The 23,524-nt window shown below is 38.6% G+C and overlaps 1 protein-coding gene across 3 annotated transcripts in view; it reads right to left on the bottom strand.

The window, feature by feature from the left end:
* Positions 1-23,524, bottom strand: part of LOC127430794 (calcium/calmodulin-dependent protein kinase type IV-like) — a 63,032-nt gene that overhangs the window by 4,630 nt on the left and 34,878 nt on the right. For all 3 annotated transcript variants that reach the window (XM_051680866.1, XM_051680884.1, XM_051680876.1), the window contains exons 7-11: positions 7,354-7,444; positions 6,380-6,454; positions 6,179-6,254; positions 5,639-5,765; positions 1,751-1,903 (exon numbers count right to left, since the gene is read on the bottom strand). In XM_051680866.1, the coding sequence (XP_051536826.1) occupies positions 1,751-1,903; positions 5,639-5,765; positions 6,179-6,254; positions 6,380-6,454; positions 7,354-7,444 (522 nt within the window). The remainder of the gene's footprint in view (positions 1-1,750; positions 1,904-5,638; positions 5,766-6,178; positions 6,255-6,379; positions 6,455-7,353; positions 7,445-23,524) is intronic.

Here is a 23,524-nt window from a genome sequence, read left to right as displayed (position 1 = left end):
TAGAAGTCATTTCTATGAATATAGTACTCATTGCTTAAAGTAAACCCTTTCAAGTGATTTTACTAAGGAAAATGTAGAAAACTGTACTGAACAATTTGGGCAATTAGCTTCAGAAAAGGTGACTTTAACTGAAAGATGAATATATATACAGGTGCATCTCAATCAGTTAGAATGTCATGGAAAAGTGCATTTATTTCAGTAATTCAACTCAAATTGTGAAACTCGTGTATTAAATAAATTCAATGCACACAGACTGAAGTAGTTTAAGTCTTTGGTTCTTTTAATTGTGATGATTTTGGCTCACATTTAACAAAAACCCACCAATTCACTATCTCAAAATCAGAATACATCATAAGACCAATAAAAAAAACATTTGTAGTGAATTGTTGGCCTTCTCGAAAGTATGTTCATTTACGTTATATGTACTCAATACTTAGTAGGGGCTCCTTTTGCTTTAATTACTGCCTCAATTCGGCGTGGCATGGAGGTGATCAGTTTGTGGCACTGCTGAGGTGGTTTGGAAGCCCAGGTTTCTTTGACAGTGGCCTTCAGCTCATCTGCATTTTTTGGTCTCTTGTTTCTCATTTTCCTCTTGACAATACCCCATAGATTCTCTATGGGGTTCAGGTCTGGTGAGTTTGCTGGCCAGTCAAGCACACCAACACCATGGTCATTTAACCAACTTTTGGTGCTTTTGGCAGTGTGGGCAGGTGCCAAATCCTGCTGGAAAATGAAATCAGCATCTTTAAAAAGCTGGTCAGCAGAAGGAAGCATGAAGAGCTCCAAAATTTCTTGGTAAACGGGTGCAGTGACTTTGGTTTTCAAAAGACACAATGGACCTCAAGCAACTGGACTTCAAGCAACTTGGGCTATGAGCTTCTCCACCCTTCCTCCAGACTCTAGGACCTTGGTTTCCAAATGAAATACAAAACTTGCTCTCATCTGAAAAGAGGACTTTGGAACACTGGGCAACAGTCCAGTTCTTCTTCTCCTTAGCCCAGGTAAGACGCCTCTGACGTTGTCTGTGGTTCAGGAGTGGCTTAACAAGAGGAATACGACAACTGTAGCCAAATTCCTTGACACGTCTGTGTGTGGTGGCTCTTGATGCCTTGACCCCAGCCTCAGTCCATTCCTTGTGAAGTTCACCCAAATTCTTGAATCGATTTTGCTTGCCAATCCTCATAAGGCTGCGGTTCTCTCGGTTGGTTGTGTATCTTTTTCTTCCACACTTTTTCCTTCCACTCAACTTTCTGTTAACATGCTTGGATACAGCACTCTGTGAACAGCCAGCTTCTTTGGCAATGAATGTTTGTGGCTTACCCTCCTTGTGAAGGGTGTCAATGATTGTCTTCTGGACAACTGTCAGATCAGCAGTCTTCCCCATGATTGTGTAGCCTAGTGAACCAAACTGAGAGACCATTTTGAAGGCTCAGGAAACCTTTGCAGGTGTTTTGAGTTGATTAGCTGATTGGCATGTCACCATATTCTAATTTTTTGAGATAGTGAATTGGTGGGTTTTTGTTAAATGTGAGCCAAAATCATCACAATTAAAAGAACCAAAGACTTAAACTACTTCAGTCTGTGTGCACTGAATTTATTTAATACACAAGTTTCACAATTTGAGTTGAATTACTGAAATAAATGAACTTTTCCATGACATTCTAATTTATTGAGATGCACCTGTATATATATATCAATCTTCACCTATAAATCATCATCAAAATATGCCATTGAGCCAAATGCCTCAAACCTTGAGCTTTCTTCGAGCATTGAACTCCTGGAGTTTCTTCTGTGCTGTGTCCATATGAGTGAAGTTAACAGCCTTTCCAGTGACCCAGGGGTGCTGCAGGGCCTGTTGTGTCGTCAGCCGTTTCTTTGGATCCTGGACAATAAGTTTCTTCACCTGGAGAGCAGAGGAAGAGAAGTAACAATATTTGTGTATTTACATTTATGACAATCATCTGTGTTGTATCTTCATATAATTTTTAACAATCTCGCTGGAGTGACCTGAGGTTAAATGCAATTGAAATTGAAGAGGTAAAAGAAGCTGAAGTAGATTTGAAAAACAACATGATAGAAGGCACTAATGCTCAATAAATATTAAATGTATTAATATTCAAAATAAACACCTCTTTTTCAAAGTAACAGTTCATTATCTAATTGTTTAGTTTACTTGTAGCAACTTGGTGCATTAAAATAGAAATCACTGGATGTGTAGTCAGATGTGCATATTAGTTCTTTTTACAGCAGCTTCTATCATGGCTCATGCAATTACATTTTAGAAAACATAATATACACATGAAAAATATTAGTGGATGTTTCCCAACAATGAAAACATGAATCCACATCCAGGCACTCATGTGGAATTTCAATATTAAAAAGCCTCTATTAAAGGGGCTACATCTTAAAAAAGCACCAACACGTATCAGCCCAAACAGGCCTTCATCAGGGCGTACGACTTATTGGGAAACATCCCCTACTATTTTTCATGTATTTTGCACCCTTTCCGGAGCACATGTGGCATTTTTTGAGTACCAGATGTACTCTTGGATGTAATTTCTTTTCATAATAGACACAGTTTTAAAAGCATAATATACTGTACACTAGGCTACCAAATGCCTAAAAAAAAACTTAAAACTACATCAAAACACCTCCTTCAGTGTGTGTGTATTTCTACGGTTCAGTATACACTATCAGTCAAACGTTTGGACATACTTTGAATTTATGATTCTCATGATCTTTGTAGAACAGCTTCACAACAGGCGGGAAGGAGAACACAGGGAAGCAAGTTTTTCATGGCTCAGGTAGGACTTTTAATAGGCCACTTCAGTGCTTTACAACTTCACAAACTCATCAGCTTCACAGGCACGTAGGCATTTAACACATCAGCTTCATAAACACGTAGTCACTTAAACACATTAGCTTCATAAACACGTAGTCACTTAAACACATTAGCTTCATAAACACGTAGTCACTTAAACACATTAGCTTCATAAACATAACAGGTTAAACGTAACAGCTTCAGGAGCACCGTGGCCTTCTTTGTGCCAGACTCTCTCTCTCTGTCTCTGCTGGTGGTGTGGCTGCTTATATGCCACTCTCCCCATGCTCACTGGAATTAGAGACAGGTGTTACACATAATCTAGCTCAGGTGCAAACGCCCTTACCGCTTTCTCTCTCTCCGGATGGACGCTCGACCACGCCCCCGCTGCCACAATCTTAAAAACCATTTATTCTAAAAATGTTTTAAATAAGATTTGTAGACATACAGTACTGTGCAAAAGTTTTAGGCACTTGTGAAAAATGTTGCATAGTGAGGATGTCTTCAAAAATAATGCCGATCAATTAACATCATACAAAGTCCAGTACACATAAAAAAAAAAAAGCTACATCAATATTTGGTGTGACCATCTTTGGCAGATAGGATGTTCCAAGCTTCTTAGAGAATTGGCCACAGTTCTTCTATCTATTTTCGGCTGTCTCAATTGCTTCTGTCTCTTCATGTAATCCCAGACTGACTCAATGAATTTGGAATTCGGACTCTGTGGGGGCCATGCCATCTTTTGCAGGGCTCCCTGTTCTTCTATTTCCTATTGACACACTAAAGCTGATGGTATAAATAACACCTTATGTGCCTTTTGTACAGTACTGTATATAAATTATGTCTATGATTTCTAATATATATATATATATATATATATATATATGTGTGTGTGTGTGTGTGTGTGGTAGCGGGGGCGTGGTCAAGCATCTGTCCGGAGAGAAAACAGTAAGGGTGCTTGCACCTGAGCTAGATTATGTTTAACACCTGTCTCTAATTCCAGTGAGCATGGGGAGAGCGGCATATAAGCAGCCACACCACCAGCAGAGAGAGAGAGAGAGAGAGAGAGAGAGAGAGAGTCTGTCTTAAGGAAGGCCACGGTGCTCCTGAAGCTGAAGCTGAAGCTGAAGCTGTTACATTTGATCTGTTATGTTTGTGAAGCTGATGTGCTTAAGTTATTACGTGCCTGTGAAGCTGATGAGTTTGTGAAGTTGTAAAGCATTAAAGTGGCCGATTAAAAGTCCTACATGAGCCTGGAAAAACTTGCTTCCCTGCGTTCACCTTCCCTACTGCTGTAAAGCTGTTCTACATATATATATATATATATATATATATATATATATATATATATATATATATATATATATGTAAATACACACACCAGTGAGCCAAATCATTATGACCACTCACTGGTGAAGCGAATAACGTTGATCATCTCCTAACTAGGCGACATGGGTAGATTAGATGGTAAGCGAACAATCAGTTCTCGCAGTCAACATGTTACATGCAGGAGAAATGGGCAGGAGTAAAGACCTGAGCAACTTTGACAAGGGCCAAATTGTTATGGCCAGACGACTGGGTCAGAGCATCTCTGAAACGGCAAGGCTTGTGGGGTGCGCTCGGTCAGCAGTGGTGAGTACCTACCAACAATGGTCCGAAATGGGACAAACCACAAACTGGCAACATGGTGTTGGGCGCCCAAGGCTCATTGATGCGCAAGGGCAACAAAGGCTATCCCGTCTGGTCCGAACCGACAGATGGTCTATTGTGACACAAGTTTTATGATGGATATGGGAGAAATGTGTCACAACACACAGTGCATCGCACCTTGCTGTGTATGGGGCTGCATAGCCGCAGACTGGTCAGAGTGCCCATGATGAACCCTGTCCACTGTTGAAACCTTCAAATGGGCACGTGAGTGTCGAGCAGTAGGAGAAGGTCGCCTGGTCCGATGAGTCCCGTTTGCTTTTACATCACGTGGACGGCCGTCTACATGTGCACCGTTTACCTGGGGAAGTGATGGCACCAGGATGCACTGCGGGAAGATGACAAGCAGGTGGAGGGAGTGTGATGCTCAGGGCAATGTTCTGCTGGGAAACCCTGGGTCCGATTATGTGGATGTCAATTTGACACCTACCACCTACCTAAACATCGTTGCAGACCAGGTACACCCTTCATGGCAATGGTATTCCCTGATGGCAGTGGCCTCTTTCAGCAGGATAATGCGCACTTCACACATTGTCCATGTATGGTTTGAGGAACATGGTGAAGAGTTCATGCCATTGCCCTGGCCTCCAAATTCCCCAGATCTCAGTCCGATTGAGCATCTGTGGGATGTGCTGGACCAACAAGTCCAATCCATGGTGGCCCCACCTCGCAGCTTACAGGAATTGAAGGATTTGCTGCTAATGTCTTGGTGCCAGATATCACAGGACACCTTCAGGGGTCTTGTAGAGTCCATGCCTCGGTGGGTCGATGTTTTGGTGGCAAGCGGAGGATCAACAGCCTATTAGGCAGGTAGTCATAATGTTTTGGCTCATCAGGATAGTGAAGGAAAAGCAGCCAAGTTTCCAGCATACATGGAAACTCCTTCAATACTGTTTAAAAAGCATCCTTACATAATTCTAATCACTACTTAATTCCCAAATTCCATTTGTATTAGATCATATTTTTGATGATTTTTGATAAAAATAGTAATAATATGTGTAAAAGTAAAAGTATGAGAAGGTGTGTCCAAAATTTTGACTGGTCATGCATTTATGAGCTACAAAGTCACTGAGATTCTACAGTATTTAGTGTGTAACTGAGTTAACCTACCAGGTCCTTGGCGTTGAGTGACACATTATCCCACCAGGGGGAGACAAATTCATATTCACAGTTCAAGATGCGTTTAAACATGTACTGGTCTCCTCTGTCATCAAAAAAGGGCTCAAAACCACATAACCTGTACAGAGATGAGAAACAGAAAAGAAGAAGAAAATACTTGTTTTAAAAGTAAATCTTCACAAAATGTAGCATTTGTCAAATATCTGTCTATCTATCTGTCTGTCTGTCTGTCTGTCTGCCTGTCTGTCTACAGTGTCTATCAAAATATCTAAATGTCTAAATATCTGCATTTAAAGAGGGTTTTTGTTCCATTCTTTCAATCATTCTAAGATTTCTGTATCTGTGTCCATGTTCACAAATTCCAGGAATTACACCCAAAAGTTCAGAACGTGCCTCACGTGTTTCACAAGTGCAGCTGCTCTGAGACAAAACCAAATTCTTAAGAGTGAAACGACAGGGAGTTTGAATGACTAAGCAGATAATTCTTGTGAAAGAATAACTTAAGAAGGCGAAGTATGTTGTGTCACTCACAAAATGTACGTGATAACTCCCACAGACCACATGTCAACCTCAGGGCCATAGGCACATCCCTGCAAAATCTCAGGAGCTGAGGAAGAGAGAGACAGAACATTAGACACTCCGTTGTACTGATGTTGTATAAAAGATTATGTCTAAGACTAACTAAAGCCACAGATGGTGTACTGTTAATGAATTCCTCTTTAACAAACTCACCACAATAGCCTGGAGTCCCGCACACGGTCTTCATTGTTACCTGATCATCCATTATTTTTGACAAACCAAAATCAGCTGAAAAAGATAAACACCAAATCAAAACTAGATTTTTACATTTTCTTAGGAAAAAGTGAGTGGTTCTTGTCCATGTAAAACTCGCCATCACAATGCCTGGGTGTTGTGTATGGTTACCAGGGCACTGGTGTTATGGGTGTTTTTAGTGTGTTGCTACGCAGTTGCAAGGGTGTCCTGGGTGGTTGCTATGTGGTTATAAATAATATAAAAATTATGATTATAATTATAATTCTAAATCAAATAATAATACTTAATTCTTTTAAATAGTAATAATATTTTTATTAATACAAAATCTAATAATAATGTATATTTATTTTATTATAATTTTTACACAATAATATTAAAAATATTATTATTTTTTATAATTCTAAATATAATTATAATACTTTATTATTTGAAATATTACATATATTTTATTCATATAAAAATCTAATAATATATATATTTTTAAATGCTTAAAATATTTTTTTCTATTATAAATTATTTGTCATGAAAATAATCACACAATGCAAACATTTTAATGGTCCTACAATAGGCTTTATGTTCTTGAAAAATAATTATTTTTTAATATTTATTTTAATAATTGTTTCACCCATTATTCCCCTGACTTCATTATCTGCCAGGCAAAAATTCGATTTCCAATCGTTTAGAAAATTAATAGCTCACCTCTCCTCATCAATCTGCACAAAATGAGGTGGTTCAAATCCCTAATTATAAGCAAGCACTACTAAAAAAACTGCACAAATCTGTAGCAAATATTTGAATGATATTCCATCTTTTAAATGTTCCTCTTTAGACTGCTTACAACAGGATCAAGCTGCTTGCTTGTAAAGTAATTCACCAACAATGGATGTCTAGGCAAAATGCAGATCCCCCATCAGACAAACAGAGAGCATTACCTATTTTGAGCGGAGCATCTGGCGCTGAGGTGGCATAGAGGAGGTTCTCAGGTTTCAGGTCTCTGTGCACTATGCCATTCTCATGCAGGTACTGCAAACAAAGATGAAGACAGACAACGGTTTGCTCTTTTTAATCTGTAACACTTTATGTGGCGTACACAGACATGCGTGACTGTACTAATTAACATGCATTGTCTTCATCATGATGTGTGTGATATTATGTTTATTCTCTATAATCATATGTGAAGCTCCTCTGCGGTTGGTAAACAGATGAATCTGGGTCTGACAATGAGCAAATTTAAAGTCTTGTCTGAGATGTACTGATTCAGCTGGCTTCATAACTGACTGAATTTGGTGTTTTAAGATATCTTTTCTCTCCTTTGGGGCCGGTGAATATATGTAGTGATATTCCACAAACATAGAATATTCTTCTCCTTCACTACAAAAATAACTTTCTTAATCAGTATTTTGATCTTGTTGTTTAGTGAAAACATCTATCCATCCATTCATCTTCGACCGCTTGTCCGGGACCTGGTCGCAGTTGCAGCAGACTAAGCAAAGTGGCCCATACGTCCTTTTCCCCGGCCACATCCTCCAGCTCATCCTGGGGGATTCTGAGTCATTCCCAGGCCAGCCAAGAGATATAATCCCTCCAGCATGTTCTGGGTCTTCCCCTGGGCCTCCTCCCAGTTGGACATGCCCGAAACACCTCCGCAGTAAGGTATCCAGGAGCCATCCTAATCAGATGCCCGAACCACCTCAACTGGCTCCTTTCAACACGGAGGAGCAGCGGTTCTACTCCGAGCCCCTCTCGGATGTCAGAGCTTCGCACCCTATCCCTTAGTGAGCCCTGACACCCTATGAAGAAAGTTCATTTCAGCCGCTTATATTCACGATCTTATTCTTTTGGTCACTACCCAAAGCTCATGACCATAGGTGAGGGTTGGAACGTACACCGACTGGTAAATTGAGAGCTTTGCCTTCAGGCTTAGCTTTCTTCATCACCACAGTCTGGTACAGCGACAGCATTACAGCAGACGCTGCACCGATCCGCCTGTCGATCTCACGCTCCAACTTTCCCTCACTCGAGAACAAGATCCCGAGATACTTGAACTCCTCCACTTAGGGCAGCTGCTCTTTTCCTACCTGAAGAGAGCTTCCACCCTTTTCCGGCTTTTTGTTTTTCTCAAACCTGCCATGTTCATATTACTCAACAAATTCATGTAACCAAGGGAACTTCAATGAACTTAGTTGATTCAACTAAAAAAAGTGTCTTGTCAGCTTTACTTAATCCATGTGTGTTGGGACAAAATGAATATTTTCTCTTTGGTTAACTGAAACTGGGCAGAGGATTTCTAGTTCCCAGCATGGTTTGCATAGGACTCGACAGGTAGAGTAAATGTTAAAATTAAGTGTTACTTTATGTGCTTTTGTGCAAGATGAACTTAAACGGGGAGACTTGCTAGTGTTTAAGGGTTTGTTATGTTGAGATTTAGAAGAGTTTCTGTTATGCTGTAGTTTTGCGGGTTACCATCATGAAGAGTGGAGCCTAGGTTGAGGACAAATACATTTTAAGTATTCTACATATCGCTTTATCCATTGAGCAATCACTGTGCTAACCATAGCATAGTGACAAAGTTGTATTTTGTAGTTCTTCCTACCAGCATGTGTTTACAGTAGCACGCTAACATTTCCTGTTACTATCTAGCATGTCACTTAAAGAGTTTCATTTGAGTTATTTTGACATGTTCAATTTTCCGGTTTACTTGATTCAGTTAGGTTCCCTCTACTTGAAGTATTTAAGTTGAAATTACATGGTAATTTTAATTTAAGAAAATGAATTTCAAACACGTGGAACCTCTGTCTATGATTGAATCAAGTTCAGCCAAAGAGTATTTATTTTTCTATTTTTTCGAGTGTACATCCAAACCATAGTGGATGATTACCTTTAACCCTTACCCATAATTCAATATATGTCTGGCCTCTTTATCTGTCATTTTGCTTTTTATGACAACATTAAATCAAAGCAGCTGACAAAAGTGATGATGCACCAAGTACCTCTGGAATACTATTAACTACTATCTTCTATTGCAGTGGACAGGTTTATGACTCTTAAAAATACTATATTTTACTATCATTTACAAGAAAAGATAGTGTGGCAGTGGGGGCGTGGTCAAGCATCTCTCTGGAGAGAGAGAAAGCGGTAAGGGCGCTTACACCTGAGCTAAATTATGTCTAACACCTGTCTCTAATTTCAGTGAGCACGGGGAGTGCGGCATAAAAGAGCCACACCCAGTAGACGGGGAGAGAGAGACCGGCACAAGAAAAGCCATATTGCCACGAAAGTTATTGTGAAGTTGTATGTGTGAAAAGTCAATATTTTTCTTGGAAAGCTGTAAACTTTAAGCTGGACAAATTAAAACACCCACCTGAACTGGGAAACCTCGCTTCTCGCCTCCTCCTTTCCTCGAACTCCCTTACAGATAGGGAATGATTCTATTCTACTTTTGAAGTTGAAACGTGTTATTAAATAATTCATGTACCAAAGCATTACAATTAAAGGTTGAACGTCTCCCTTTTACTGACACTGTTAGAATTTTTGCCATTCAAAATTTAACCGAAAGCGATGACATCACTGACATATTTGCATACAATCTTTTATTTTTTTCGTTTTCTCCCCAATTTGGAATGCCCAATTCCCAATGCGCCCTACGTCCTTGTGGTGGCGTAGTGACTCGCCTCAATCCTGGTGGCGGATGACGAATCTCAGTTGCCTCCGCATCTGAGACCGTCAATCCGTGCATCTTATCACGTATCAGACATAGCGCGTGTGGAGGCTTCACGCTATTCTCCGCGGCATCCACACACAGCTCACCACGCGCCCCACCGAGAGCGAACCACATTATAGCGACCACGAGGAGGTTACCCCATGTGACTCTACCCTCCTTAGCAACCAGGCCTATTTGGTTGCTTAGGAGACCTGGCTGGAGTCACTCAGCACACCCTGGATTCGAATTCGCGATTCCAGGGTTGGTAGTCAGCGTCTTTACTCGCTGAGCTACCCAAGCCCCTTGCATACACTCTTAGAAAAAAAGGTTCTTTGGGGTTCTATATAGAACCCTATGGTTTTTTACTCAGCTCCAAAGAACCCTTTATGCCAAAAAGGTTTACAGAAAAAAATAACCCTTTTTGCACATAAGGGTTCTTTGAGTTGGCAATTTCTTAATGTGGGTATGTATGTATGTATGTATGTGTATGCATAAATTACATTATTGAAAGTTTTTTATAAATAGTTTGAACAAAACACTACATTACTTTTGCATTTGCATTTCATTCTGCAGAAAAAATTTAACTTTTAATGTACTTCTACAGCTTTGAGTTTGATTAGAAAAGGATAAATGACAGACAATCAGATCCAATGTCCTTTCTCTTTTAGACAACAGGTTTATCTTAGTATTAATACAGTCTATTCTTGACTCATAATTCAAAAGATTTTTTTTATCATAAACAGCAAACAACTTGAGTGTGTAGTGCTGTTTTTTCCCTCCTATCTACATAGCTCAAAGGCAAATTTAAGTTGTGTGCTCGCTCGAGTGATCAAAACGCGAAAGCATCCTATATAAAATTGTAATGGTGAAACAAATTAATTTGTTGATTAATTTTGTTATTTTTATGTATTTTGACCTGACTCCTTGTCATGTTATAATGTAATTTTCTTTGCATTTAGAAAACAAGGGACACAATGAAACAAGTTTCCGAGAGCACATCACAGCACTGAATTAAGCCAACTACACTGATATAAAGAGATTAGTCCAGCTCTATTCAAGAGTGTGAATATGTCAAATGTCAAAAGTCAAAGAGAGGAAGTGATGGAAATGTTTCAATTTCTCAACTTTTTGGTGTATTTGGTGCTTGTAGTTTTATTGTCATATACAAAAATGAGATAATTAATTTATCATGGGTTTTAGTAAAGGCCTTCACCTAACTTAGATCAACATTCAATCAACATCATCAGAGCCATGACAAGTGGAAGTCAAAGGGGACATCTGTACAACTTATAACAATGACATAAACATGTTATAAAAGGTACATATTTTTCTATTGTTTTGCATTATTTTGCATTGCATCAAGGTTTTAATTATACATAATAATGGTTAATTTCTGTTTGCAGTAGCTCTGGAGTGCAGCATTACTAGTTTGACAATCTTCATACAGATAAAACACAACACTCCTATTCATGTAAGTGAGATGATTAAGATGTAATTTAGAGACATACCAATTTCTTTGTTTTTAATTATTCTGCATACTGACAGCAGGTCTATTAAATGTTTCACATACTTACAGTGATCAGCACATCCATCCTCAACCTGATCTTTCACATGGTATCCGGACCCCTCAGAGAGTGCAGAGTCAGCATCAAACTGATGAAGTTTTGTTTAATTTCCTGTATCCAAAAGATCTCTCTCATTTTGTCAGACCAGTGGCAACAAAATGATTCTGTATCTGCCCCAGTGTTAAAATTGTTTAATAGCTTTTCATAGGTCATTTGTTTTTATTTATTTTTAATTAGTTTTTTACTTGTTTATTAATCTTACTTATGGTTAGAATGTTAACATGTTAACTTATAGTTAATGTTAAATTATTTAATGTTTATGGTTTTTATTTAAAAAAAAACAATTACTACTAATTAACTTTTAGCTTTTTATTACAAACCTGTGGTATTTATTAAGTAAATTCTCATAACTATTGCTTTATGAATTGTGTTAATTATTGCTTGTGTTGCTGTAAATACAAACTATAAAAAATGCTTTACTTAATAATAATTAAATGTCTTTTATATGATTATTTCACTTTCTTAGTGATATAGTATTTGAACTATTAAATTTGCATTAAACATTCTTCTGGAAATAAAATAAATCTAAACACTAAACAAAAACCAAATGTTACGGTTGCATTTTGGGAACCCCTAAATGGTTCTAGATAGAACCTTTCCACCTGGCTCAAAGAACCCTTTAGGGTTCTTTTGAAAGAACCATTAAAAAGGGTTCTACATAGAACATTTTAGAGGTTCCAAATATGAAGCGAATGATAGAACCCTTTAGGGTTCTATATGGAACCTTTTAGAGGTTCCAAATATGAAGCAAGCGATAGAACCCTTTAGTGTTCTATATGGAACCTTTTCTTCTAAGAGTGTACTAAAATGACAATGGTCTTCTTTCTTGCACTTTTTTGCATAATGAATTGTGACTGGTGGCAGAGAAGCTGTTGTGGTTTGATGTGTTGTTGTGTGTAAACAGCCAACAAAAAACAAAATGTGTGCTCAGCATGCAAATTTACGTGTGCTTTAATATGCACAAAACCCAAAACCCAAAGCCTAAAAACTAAATTTACCTAAAAATTGCATTTTTTCTTTTTCTTTTTCTTTTTTTCGTCTAAGAAGTGCTGATATATCCTTCAAGACATGCAAATCTAGTTTAAAAACAGATGTTTCTATAATCAGCCCGATGCACTTGCCAGTGCTGTGGTGAGTGTTACCACGGAAACTCATTAAACAGAGTAGCACAGGCCATAGAAATCTGCCTGGTTACAGAAAAACAGCACGTGGTTACCATCTAACATGTGTTTCCGAGGGAGCTGATGAACGTTATAGAGAGATGCAACCGCTGCCCTTTTGAATGTTTTGACCCCAGAATCAAACAAAACAAATCTGTCAATTATTAGTGTTGTTGCAAGACAAGCGTCAGCATTATCATTGATAATATTTAGCAGAACCCTTCTATCAAAGGGAGCCTACAAGGTTAGCAGAAAATAGCATAACACAGCGGTCCCATAGACATCTATGGGCAGTACACTGGTGAGGAGACTAGAGGCCGTGCTTTTTTTAATGGATGTCTATGTAGGAGATACCTCAGTGTGCTGAATAAACTGCTTTTATGAGGAAACTATGTGGCTGCTAGGGATAAATAAACAATAAACCATCCTTTTGGAATGAACTATGAGTGCTGTTTTATACAAGAAGATAATTTTGCGACAGGTAGGTGTCTGTTTACGGCTCTCCCCATTCATTTATATGGTAACCGCAAACAGTGATTTACTGTTGTAACACGTTAGTTGACCGTTACTCTCTCTCCTATAGCCGTGGTGACTGTTATCTCAGTATAGAAGATCTCTGATATTTATGGTTATGAACACATCCCTTATTCATGTGCTACATACATGTAAGATACCTAAAATTGTGGTGCTTCATCCATTTCTAAGCGATTAGGACTTTTTGCCTAGTGGACATTAAAAGAGGCAGATAAATCCCATTGGCTTACAATGAATGAGGGAGCCGAGCCATATCTAGGTACCAGAATATCATCAAGACTATTTTGCTATTTTGACTTGGGCCAGTCAGCAACTAACTAGCAACCACCTTGAACACCATTGAAACCTCTTAGCAAGCACCTAGAACACCTCTGTAATCACATAGAAATGTGTTAAAAACCAGTTAGAACACCCTAGCAACCACATAGCAATGCCCTGCACCACCCACAATACCCTAGAAACCACCTAGCAACCACATAGAGCACCATAGCAACCACATAACAACACCCCAGCAACCACCCAGATCATCCTAGCAACCACCCAGACCATCCTAGCAACCACCCAGAACACCCTGATAGCCACCCAGAACACCCTAGCAACCACATAGCAATCCGGTTTACAACAACTTAGAACACTTTAGCAACCACACAAAGCAATGCTCTAGCAGCCACCCAGACCACCCCAGCAACCAACCAGACCACACTAGCAACCACCCAGAACACACTAGCAACCACCCATAATATCCTAGCAACCACATGACAATGCTCTGGCAGAACCCAGACCACCCTAGCAGCCACCCAGAACACCCTAGCAACCACATAGCAATCCAGTTAACAACAACTTAGAACACTTTAGCAACCACACAAAGCAATGCTCTAGCAGCCACCCAGACACAGGCAAGCATCACTCACATTTTGTAAATAAAATGTAAAAATCTAGTTTGATTATTGGGATTTGGAGTTTTTACTTTGGTTTGAATTCAGGCAAGCTGTGCTAAAGCCCTAAAGCTTGTAAAGGCCCATCTCTAAATGTGTATTGTCAGGGTCAGTGCTCTCCTCTTCATATAATTTACATAGGAAAGTCAAGCCTTTTGAATTCCAATCAAATACCTATCATACTGTCAAACCAGTATGTAAGACTGGTCATATAAATGTAGAGTCATCACAGTCCCCAGTGTAAAAACATTCCTACTTGTTTGTTTGCAGTATCCCTCACAGGAAGAGCAGCAGTACCCAACAGTCAGCTTCCTAACACCAATTATTAGGTGACATGAAGGAGTGTTTAGTGGTGTCTGAGGGGAATACTTCCATCCTCTTCAAAACTTTGTGGGCCTGACACACATAAGGTCTCTCTCTCTCTCTCTCTCTCTCTCTCTCACACACAAACACACACACACACACATTCAATTCAATTTTCAATTTAAAGTACTTTATTAGCATGATTGTGTTTCCATACTATATTGCCAAAGCATTAATACACAAAACAGATAATGACAAGACAAATAATAATAATAAAACAGTAACAAATAACAATAAAAATAGAATTAAAATAAGGTGCCAGGTAATGAATAAAATAAAAACTATAATAACTATATACACTATACAATATAAAATAAAATAATCATTTAAGAAGATATTATGAACATTAAAATAATAAAAAAAATAAAAATAAAATACTGTGGCTGAAGTACATTAAGGCAGTGATTGGTTTCTGAGGGTGTGCATCTCAAAAATGAATTTTGCTGCAACTGATGCATGATGGACCTCCCGCAGTAACACCTGCATTTGATCTGTTTCTGCTGAACTGGAAAACTGTGGCATGAGGTTTGAGAGTTTGTCAAAGTATTTCTCTCTCACCTCTGTAAATTTCTCACAGTGAAGGAGAAAGTGTGTCTCTGTCTCGACCTCAACATGTCCCAGTGAGCACAGACTTGTTCTTCCTTTAGAAGCCATGTTTGTCTGTGTCTGCCTTTTTCTATGGCCAGACTGTGATTGCTGAGCCTGTATTTGGTGAGGATCCGCCTCTGTTTTGGATCTCTTATAGTGTGGAGATATTCTGCCAGATTATACTTTCTGTTTAGGGCCCGATAACATTCCAATTTGCTTTGGTTTTTGCTAAAAAATTTTCCCAATGGTCAAAAAATGAATTTTTGCTTTCTTTTATGATTTGGTTTTGTTCAGCAGTGCTGGTCTGAAACTGGTGTTTGTTAGTTGTTAGTGGGTTTGTGAGTTTCAGAGCCAGCTGACAAACGGGACTGGTTTTAGGCTTCAACTCTTGGGTTTTAAGGGCTTCATGTTGCAGTGTGTTAGGGGAACATGAATTTAGGTGTGTCCAAAATTTGAGGGATCGTTTTTAAATATGTATAATTAGGGGGTATCTGCCTAGTTCGGCCTGGCATGCATTAGTAGGTGTTCTTCTCTGAACTCTTAGAATGTTTTTACAGAATTCTGCATGCAGGGATTCTGTGGGGTGTTTGTCCCATCTAGAGTAATCTGCCATACAGAGTGTACCCCAAACCTCACATCCGTACAGAGCAATAGGCATAATAATACTATCAAATATTTTACACTAAATTGTTACAGGAATGTCTATTTGGGTAAATTTGCCCTTAATAGCATAGAATGCTCTTCTAGCTTTCTCTTTTAGTGCATTCACTGCCAGACCAAATCCCACTGAAGCACTGATTTTTAGATCGAGGTAGTCGTAGTGTAGGGTGTGTTCTATTGCAGTGTTTCCCAGCGTGAATGTGTATCTGGTTTCCTGTAATCTCTCTCTCACTCACTCACACTCTCTCTCTCTCTCTCTCTCTCTCTCTCTCTCTCTCTCTCTCTCTCTCTTCCTCTCTCATCCCTCAAGTGCAGGAGGCCTGTAGCTTGCCACTGCTGCTGTCTATCCTCATGCCATGAAGATTATTTTAGCAACTAGCCATGTAGGTTGCTGGCCTAACAAACAAATCGAAGTCCACAAAATAATTTTTAAGTACCTTTTCTTCCTTAAAGGTGAAGTGTGTAATTTCTGCACCACTAGTGGCAATGAATTGCAAAAATGATGAGTGTTTTAAAGCTACACTATGTAAGAGTGTTAAGTAGTTTTTGTTAGAAATGAACAACATTTAATTAATGAGCAAGTACACAAACAATCCATCTTCCAAACCATGTTTTTGCCTTGGTATTACGATTCACTATGGTATTACATTTTAGAGCTGTCAGGACGGATTTGGAAGGACTTCCATCATTCGTACGTGCGTGTTTAGGTCATGTCCATAATGAAAAGGAGATCCAGCTATTACAGCGCATGTATATGTGCGCTGATAGGTGTGGTAGTAGTTTAAAGCTAAAAGCTTGTAGCCACAACAAATGAGTGAAACTGACCATGGATCATTCAAAAAGGCAACCCTCTGGGAAATCCCGTTTTCAAAATAAAGTAACCACGAACCGAGAAGAGTCTGCAAGCATAAAGTGAAAGCGATAGAGCCCGTAATAAAACACGAAACAACAATGGATTTTCAGAGGTGGCAACAACTCTGAGATCTTAAAGGATTTAAAACCAACCCAGAGATGTAGTTTTTCTTGTTGGACAGGTAAGATATTTTATTGGACCAATAGTTAGCCAGGTAGCTCTCTTAGCATGGTAGTGTTAGATAGCGTTAGCCACTCTAATGGGGCATTTTATTATGAATTTTGATACTGCAGTACTTTCAGTTTCATTTGAGGAAGGAAGGAATTTTTATGCTGGTAACAATCCCAATCTCTAAACCAGTTATTACGCTGGTCTATTTGTCTGCTAGCTAAGTTATATTATTTTCCACCATTTTTATCTGATATGACTAGCAATCGTTATGTCTAATGTCATTGTTGCCTAACTTTTGTAACACTATTTATTTTAAAACAACTGTTTTCAATAAGTCAAAACAACAGCAGAAAATATGCTACTTACCAGCTCATAAGACATATTTTCGGCTATGCATCTTTCTCTTCCTTTCATTATTTATTTATTTTTTGAGGGGAGGAGGCGAGTTTTGTTGTCATTAGTGGCATTCGCTCTGATAAGATGATCACCTGTAACTATGGTTACTCCTCAAATCATCAGATTCATCCACGCACAAGAGCAGAGTCGAAGCCCAACTCACATAATTTCCAAAACAATGTTCCTCCACAAGTAACCTGCAGTTTTATGCTTCAACCGCTAGATGGCCAAAAGGTACAGAGTGTAGCTTAAAACAGGTTAAAACACTCAACCCCCTGTCTTCCATGTAATAATGTAACAATGCCCCACCAACTTTTATGGCAACATCTTTTTTTTTTTTTTTTTTTTTTTTACGGTCTCTTTACTCAGTCGAGATCAGTTTCTATTACTTTCTTTAAAAACAACCCTTACAAAAAAATCTAAACTAGCCACACCAAATTTGCCACTCGTTATCTTCACATGCAAATGAGCTTTTGATTCACCACAAATATTTGCCAGAAGTTTGCAGTTCTTCACCGGTAGTGGTGAACCTCTGGCAAACCTTTGGCAACAATGGACAATTTGCCGCAAGTTTGCCGCAAAGCTCATTTGCATGTGAAAATTATCAGTGGCGAATTTGTGGCAAATTTGCCATGAACTCTCGATTTTCATAAGGGAAGTATTCAAAAAACCTTTTCCATCATCTTACGTTGATTCTTTTCACAAGATTCATCATAAAATACAATAACAGATGCTAAACGGTGCATTTTATGGCTACGTAGCGTGTTAGCATAGCATTAGCAGCGTGAATGCAGAATGTAAATACAACAAATTACACATATATATTACTTTAAATCATCATTAAGTGGTTAAAACAGCTTCTTTTATTGATACCATGTGTATTCTATTCATAGAATGAGACATGAAGTCATTGATAGCACATTTTAATGTCACATTGGTTTTACATTTCTCATATTTAAATGCTCCTCTAAACACCACCCCAGCAGCGTGGTCACTGTCTGAATGTTCGCAAACAGTATACTGTTGGTCAGCTGTTTTGACCTTCTTTCTAGCCCTGACCAAAGAACAAAGAAAAACTTCATTGTGAGTGTATAAGAGCGTTAAAAATGGCTTACTTAAAATTGTCTCTGCATATTAAGCTGGGAAAAGCAAAAGTATTATAACACTGAAAAAAAGACACACATCACCTTTAAAATAATGACTGTTTTCAAACAGGTTTCCCATACACTCTCACCATCTGATCTTGGTGGGAAAAATGGGTCATACCCTAAACACACCAATGGTTGAGCCAAATGTTGACATGTTAAGCCTGATTTATACTGTGGAAGAAGCCAAACTTTTTTCTCCTGGATGAACTAAAGCACCCTTGACAAACGAAACTGGCGTTTATACTACTCGCGATGTAATTTTAAAATTAGTTCATTGAGGGTGACATCACGGAAGGCTGTCAACTCTCTGGTGGACGACACATCAGGTAGGCTGTCTCGAGAGACGGGCTTCAAAGTTATCAATTTTAATGACAGTAACTTAGATAACAACTACTCAGCTGGCACGTGCGATTGTTAATAAAAATCATCACGTTGAAACCCACACCCACAATTAGTTTTAACCAATCAACAATGCTCTTTGACCAGCCGAGTTCTTCTATGTCAAGAATTTCAGAGATGAACGTGTACAGAAATATCACCAAACAACAAAATGGCAAAACAATCACATCACTGTATTTTGTCATAATTTGTAGGTGAAGTAAGCGAAGCCTGTTCACCCAGTAAGTATAAATAAGCCTTTAGGGTGAGCCACAGTGTTAACACTCTTTGGGGGTATCAACTTACAAATGGCTACAAATAGTTTCCTCTGCACATTAAACTGGGATAAAAGAAAATATTTTAAAATCAAAAATATAAAATTTCACCTTTAAATTAAAGATTAATTTTGTATTATAGAAATGTATTCTGAATATTCTTGTTTAATAACCTCTGTGGAACACAAAAATTGATGTAAGAAGAATGATCACGCTGCTTTTGTCCATACAATAAGCAAAAGCATAAATTGACTGTATAGTAAGAAACAGGCCAAAATTAAAGTAGTTACAGTATAATAAAAACCTTGCACTTTGCTCTAGCTTATAAATCTCATTCTCAATCTTAAGTAAAGGTACATTTATGTGATTAAATTACATAAAGTAGTTTCATTTTTGGGTAAACAACTTCTTTAACTGCAATATTTATTGTGATTTCAATCTCAACAAGAAAATGATCAATTCTATCATTAGAAAATGCAGCTTTTTGAGAGCCCTAATCTTCAAAGGGAACAATGCAAAAACATTGCACAGTCCCGAGCCACTGTAGATGTCCTCGGTGCCCCAGCCAATCAGACTGGCAGAAATCTACAAAAAACACATCCAGAGGGATACCACACAGCCAGCTGGCTTTTATGTGACAGAAAAACAGAATCTGCTGTTCTGAGGAGACCTGTGAAACTCTTCACACAATAACACATTAAAAACACTCCCTGAAAAGGCGGGTCACTTCAAAAGGGAATCGCAGCTTTGGCGTTTCCTTTGCTCTGGTTGTGTGACCCAGTTGGTTGCCGTTCTCTTCTTGTAGCCAACCAGCTAAATCCAGCCCATGAAAAATTTGCCCACTTACTTACTATCTCATCTCCTTGGCAACAGCCATCTTTGATGAATTGTGAGCCACTAGTAGAGAGCACACTTTAAAATAAAATACATTTAAAATACATTTACACCAGTGGTGAAGACTGCACAGGAATGCAGCTATGACGATTGTAACATTCTGTTTTTGTACTGTGTGTAAAAATAATTTATTTTTTACATATCATTCTTTATCCATGGAAGTCATTGGACACATGACCCACTGGAAACATTATCTGAATGTTTATTGGATCAATGACCACATTTACATGCACTTAAGAAAACTGTTTATTCCAGGGTTTTTGCAGAAGTGGCACTCTGAAACTTCATGTAAACGAAAATGCGTATTTCTTTACAGCATTTAAGGGATTAAGGGAAAGCGGTTTAACACACCTGGGTTTCTCCTGGAGAACACGGCTTAATGTGGTCACGTAAATGCTTAAGCGGCGTTCTAACAGGTTTTTAAAAAGTGAGCATGTGGGTGAACAGACCGAATACCAAACATCATAGGATGGAGCCCAACAATAAATCAACACAGCTTAAAGAATTCAATATTTCTGTGAGTAAAGTGGGAAAAGCACATACACTATAAACATTGATGCACACTAATGAAAAATATCGACTGTCCCTCACGTCCGCATATATGCACTCAAGTACACTGGGGGAATCCCAGCATTTTAAATAAGAGGGAAAACCCACTATTGCAGCACAATTCTGCTACAGGTCATGATAGAAGTTTAAGAAAACAAACAGCAACAACTCTGCAATACCTGGAAATAAAGTGAAACAACAATAATAGTGGATAGTCTTCCTTGGATGCCATGTTTGTTATTTACACAAGCGTCATGGGGAAATTATGTTGCTGTGTACAGTAGAAAGCTGTTTACTGACCGAGAGGCATGTATGCAGAAGTAAAGAGTAAGCGGATAACACAGTGCATGTAAACGTATACTCCACTTTCTCACTCGCCATAAGCCGCTTTCTGGTGTCCATGTTAACATAGTCAATATATTTTTGTCCCGCCCTGAAGCCTGGCTTCTCTATATATTGATTGGTTGAGCTTTCAAATGTGCGGAATTTGGCAGCAAATGGCCAATAATAGAGTGTAACAAAAAATTCCAAAAAGGGAATTAATTTTTAACACTAACTTATGAACCTTTAAAGACAGACCTACCGTGGGCTCCGAGGTTGTTAATCAACGGTATATGCTTCTGTTGAAGCCATCAAATTTCATCAACCAAAAAAATTTGTTTATTAGGGGAATTTGTGGTGAATAACTGCACTACTCATGAATCCTGAATAGAAATGATCCACGAATCAGGGAACTGCAATGAACAAATCGTGGCAAAAGAGTGCAGCATCGACCCCCCCCACAACCTCCCCCCATGCCAATGACACAATGCTAATGACATAATCGAGTCGTTCTCCTTAAAGTCTCAAACTACTTATATATTTGTATATACCAGAATATTTTGCAATTCACTTAAAATTTTATAATTCTATACTTATATAAATAAAAAGTTTAAACCAATAGTAATCAAGGTCCCACTTTATATTAGGTGTCTTTAACAACTAAGTACTAACATTAAAATACATACAATACAATTTACTCATTTTGTAACTACATGTTATTCTGTAAAATTCACATTTACATTGGTTGAGGTACGGGTAGGTTTAGGGTTAGGGTTAGGGTTTAGATTAGGGTTAGGTTTGGGGTAGGGTTAGGTTTAAGGGAAGTGTTGGGTTAGATTTAGGATTAGGGGTAAGGTTAACAATGTAACTACAGATGTAATTAAATGCAGGTACTTTAAATGTAAGTACAACGCAACAACACGTATGTACATAATAAGTTTGTTGTTCGTCCATCGCAAGCGAGGATGGCCACAGCCACAGGCATTTCTCGATCAGTAGCTTAAAGGCCCAAACCTACGCTACGTAAGTACGTGAACGCAGACGCACCTTGCTACGCAAGCTCAATTTTACACATTGTTGCTTGTGAAATGTGTCAAATGAGTGCAATTCATAACCTAACGCAAGTATGCGCTGTATTCTCAGTGTTGCCGCAAGGAGCGCTACAGCAGATTTTCTAGTCAACAACTGTCATGGCGGAGCAGCAATTTGAGGAGAGTCTTGCCGAACAAGTTCGATTATACAAACATATTTTTCTGTTGACTTTTTAGCAAACACAAAAGCACACTCCTCAACTGTCAACATGTTGACTCCATCACATCTGGTTTTGTGGTGCCTAAAAAACTCTTTCGCCCCCTTGTGGTCCAAGGTTTGTAACCGCCAGAGCAACGCAAAACCGCACGTAATGTACGTACAGTGGGACCATGTGTTGGCCATGTGTTGCGTTTGCGTACTTGCGTGAAGTATGTTTGGGCCCTTAGTGTCCAGAGATATCTTATCAGTCCGATCCAAGCACAGATGTCTTTTCCACATATAGGGTATGTGTGTGTTTGTCCAGAGGTAGAGGTGAGGTTGGCTCTTTCCTTGCATGCTTTACACTTTCTCTTAGCTTAAGCTATTCTTTTTTTTCTGCTGGGATGGCTCCTGCATGGACACTGCTTTGCCAGGAAGGAGGGTCTAGAGCATGAGTTTCCCAAGTAATGACATCTATGTGGAAGTTCTTCAGGTAAACTTTCAGTGAGTCCTTGAAGCGTTTTCGTGGATGGCCAACGAATCGCTTGCCCTCACACAACTTGCCATATAAAAGCTGCTTTGGAATGCGCTCATCTGACATGCGGACAACATGTCCAGCCCATCGGACTTGGGATTTTTGTAGAATTGTATGGATGCTTAGGCAGCTAGCTTTCTGGATCTGTTTTCTTTTATGAAGGATTTTATGAAACTCCTTTGAAAAAAAGTAAAAGTAAAAAAATACTTCCGGAACCAAGAAGGCTGAAATTGAAATGGTGATGTTCGTGCTTGATGACGAAGAACTTTTTATCTATTAGTAGTTTTATATGTCATTCTACTATATTGACAGCCCTAATATTTTTAATATAAATTATTATTAAATATTATTATTTAATTTCTGTTTTATAGGTTGAAAGTCCTCATGACTTGGACTTATTGAAGGGCTCATCCCTTTTTTTTAAAGTGAATAGCCTTTAGTTTACATCACAGCCATGAACATGATTTGCTGTTCACTATTAAGTAAGTGGTATGAGGGGGAGGGACTTTCTCATTGGGTAAAATGAGTGAGTGCAATATGATTGATCAATATCTTTGGTTTGTTTTCCCAGGAGAGACTGTAAATGTTAAATGTGTATATCAGCTAAAAGTGAATTTTGTCAACGTTAAAAGTCCACTAGCATATAGATGTCTTCAAAATAACAGACCTCCTCACGCAAGGGCCATTGGATGATCATGTCCGTAAGTTTCTTGAGCTGTCAAATGTGGTGCATTATGATGACTCTGATATCTTTCTTCAGAGCCGGTCTAAATGGAGAATTAAGGGCA

This window comes from Myxocyprinus asiaticus, chromosome 3 (assembly GCF_019703515.2).
Source record: "Myxocyprinus asiaticus isolate MX2 ecotype Aquarium Trade chromosome 3, UBuf_Myxa_2, whole genome shotgun sequence".
Taxonomy (NCBI): Eukaryota; Metazoa; Chordata; class Actinopteri; order Cypriniformes; family Catostomidae; genus Myxocyprinus; species Myxocyprinus asiaticus.
This window is presented reverse-complemented; position numbering and strand designations above follow the sequence as displayed.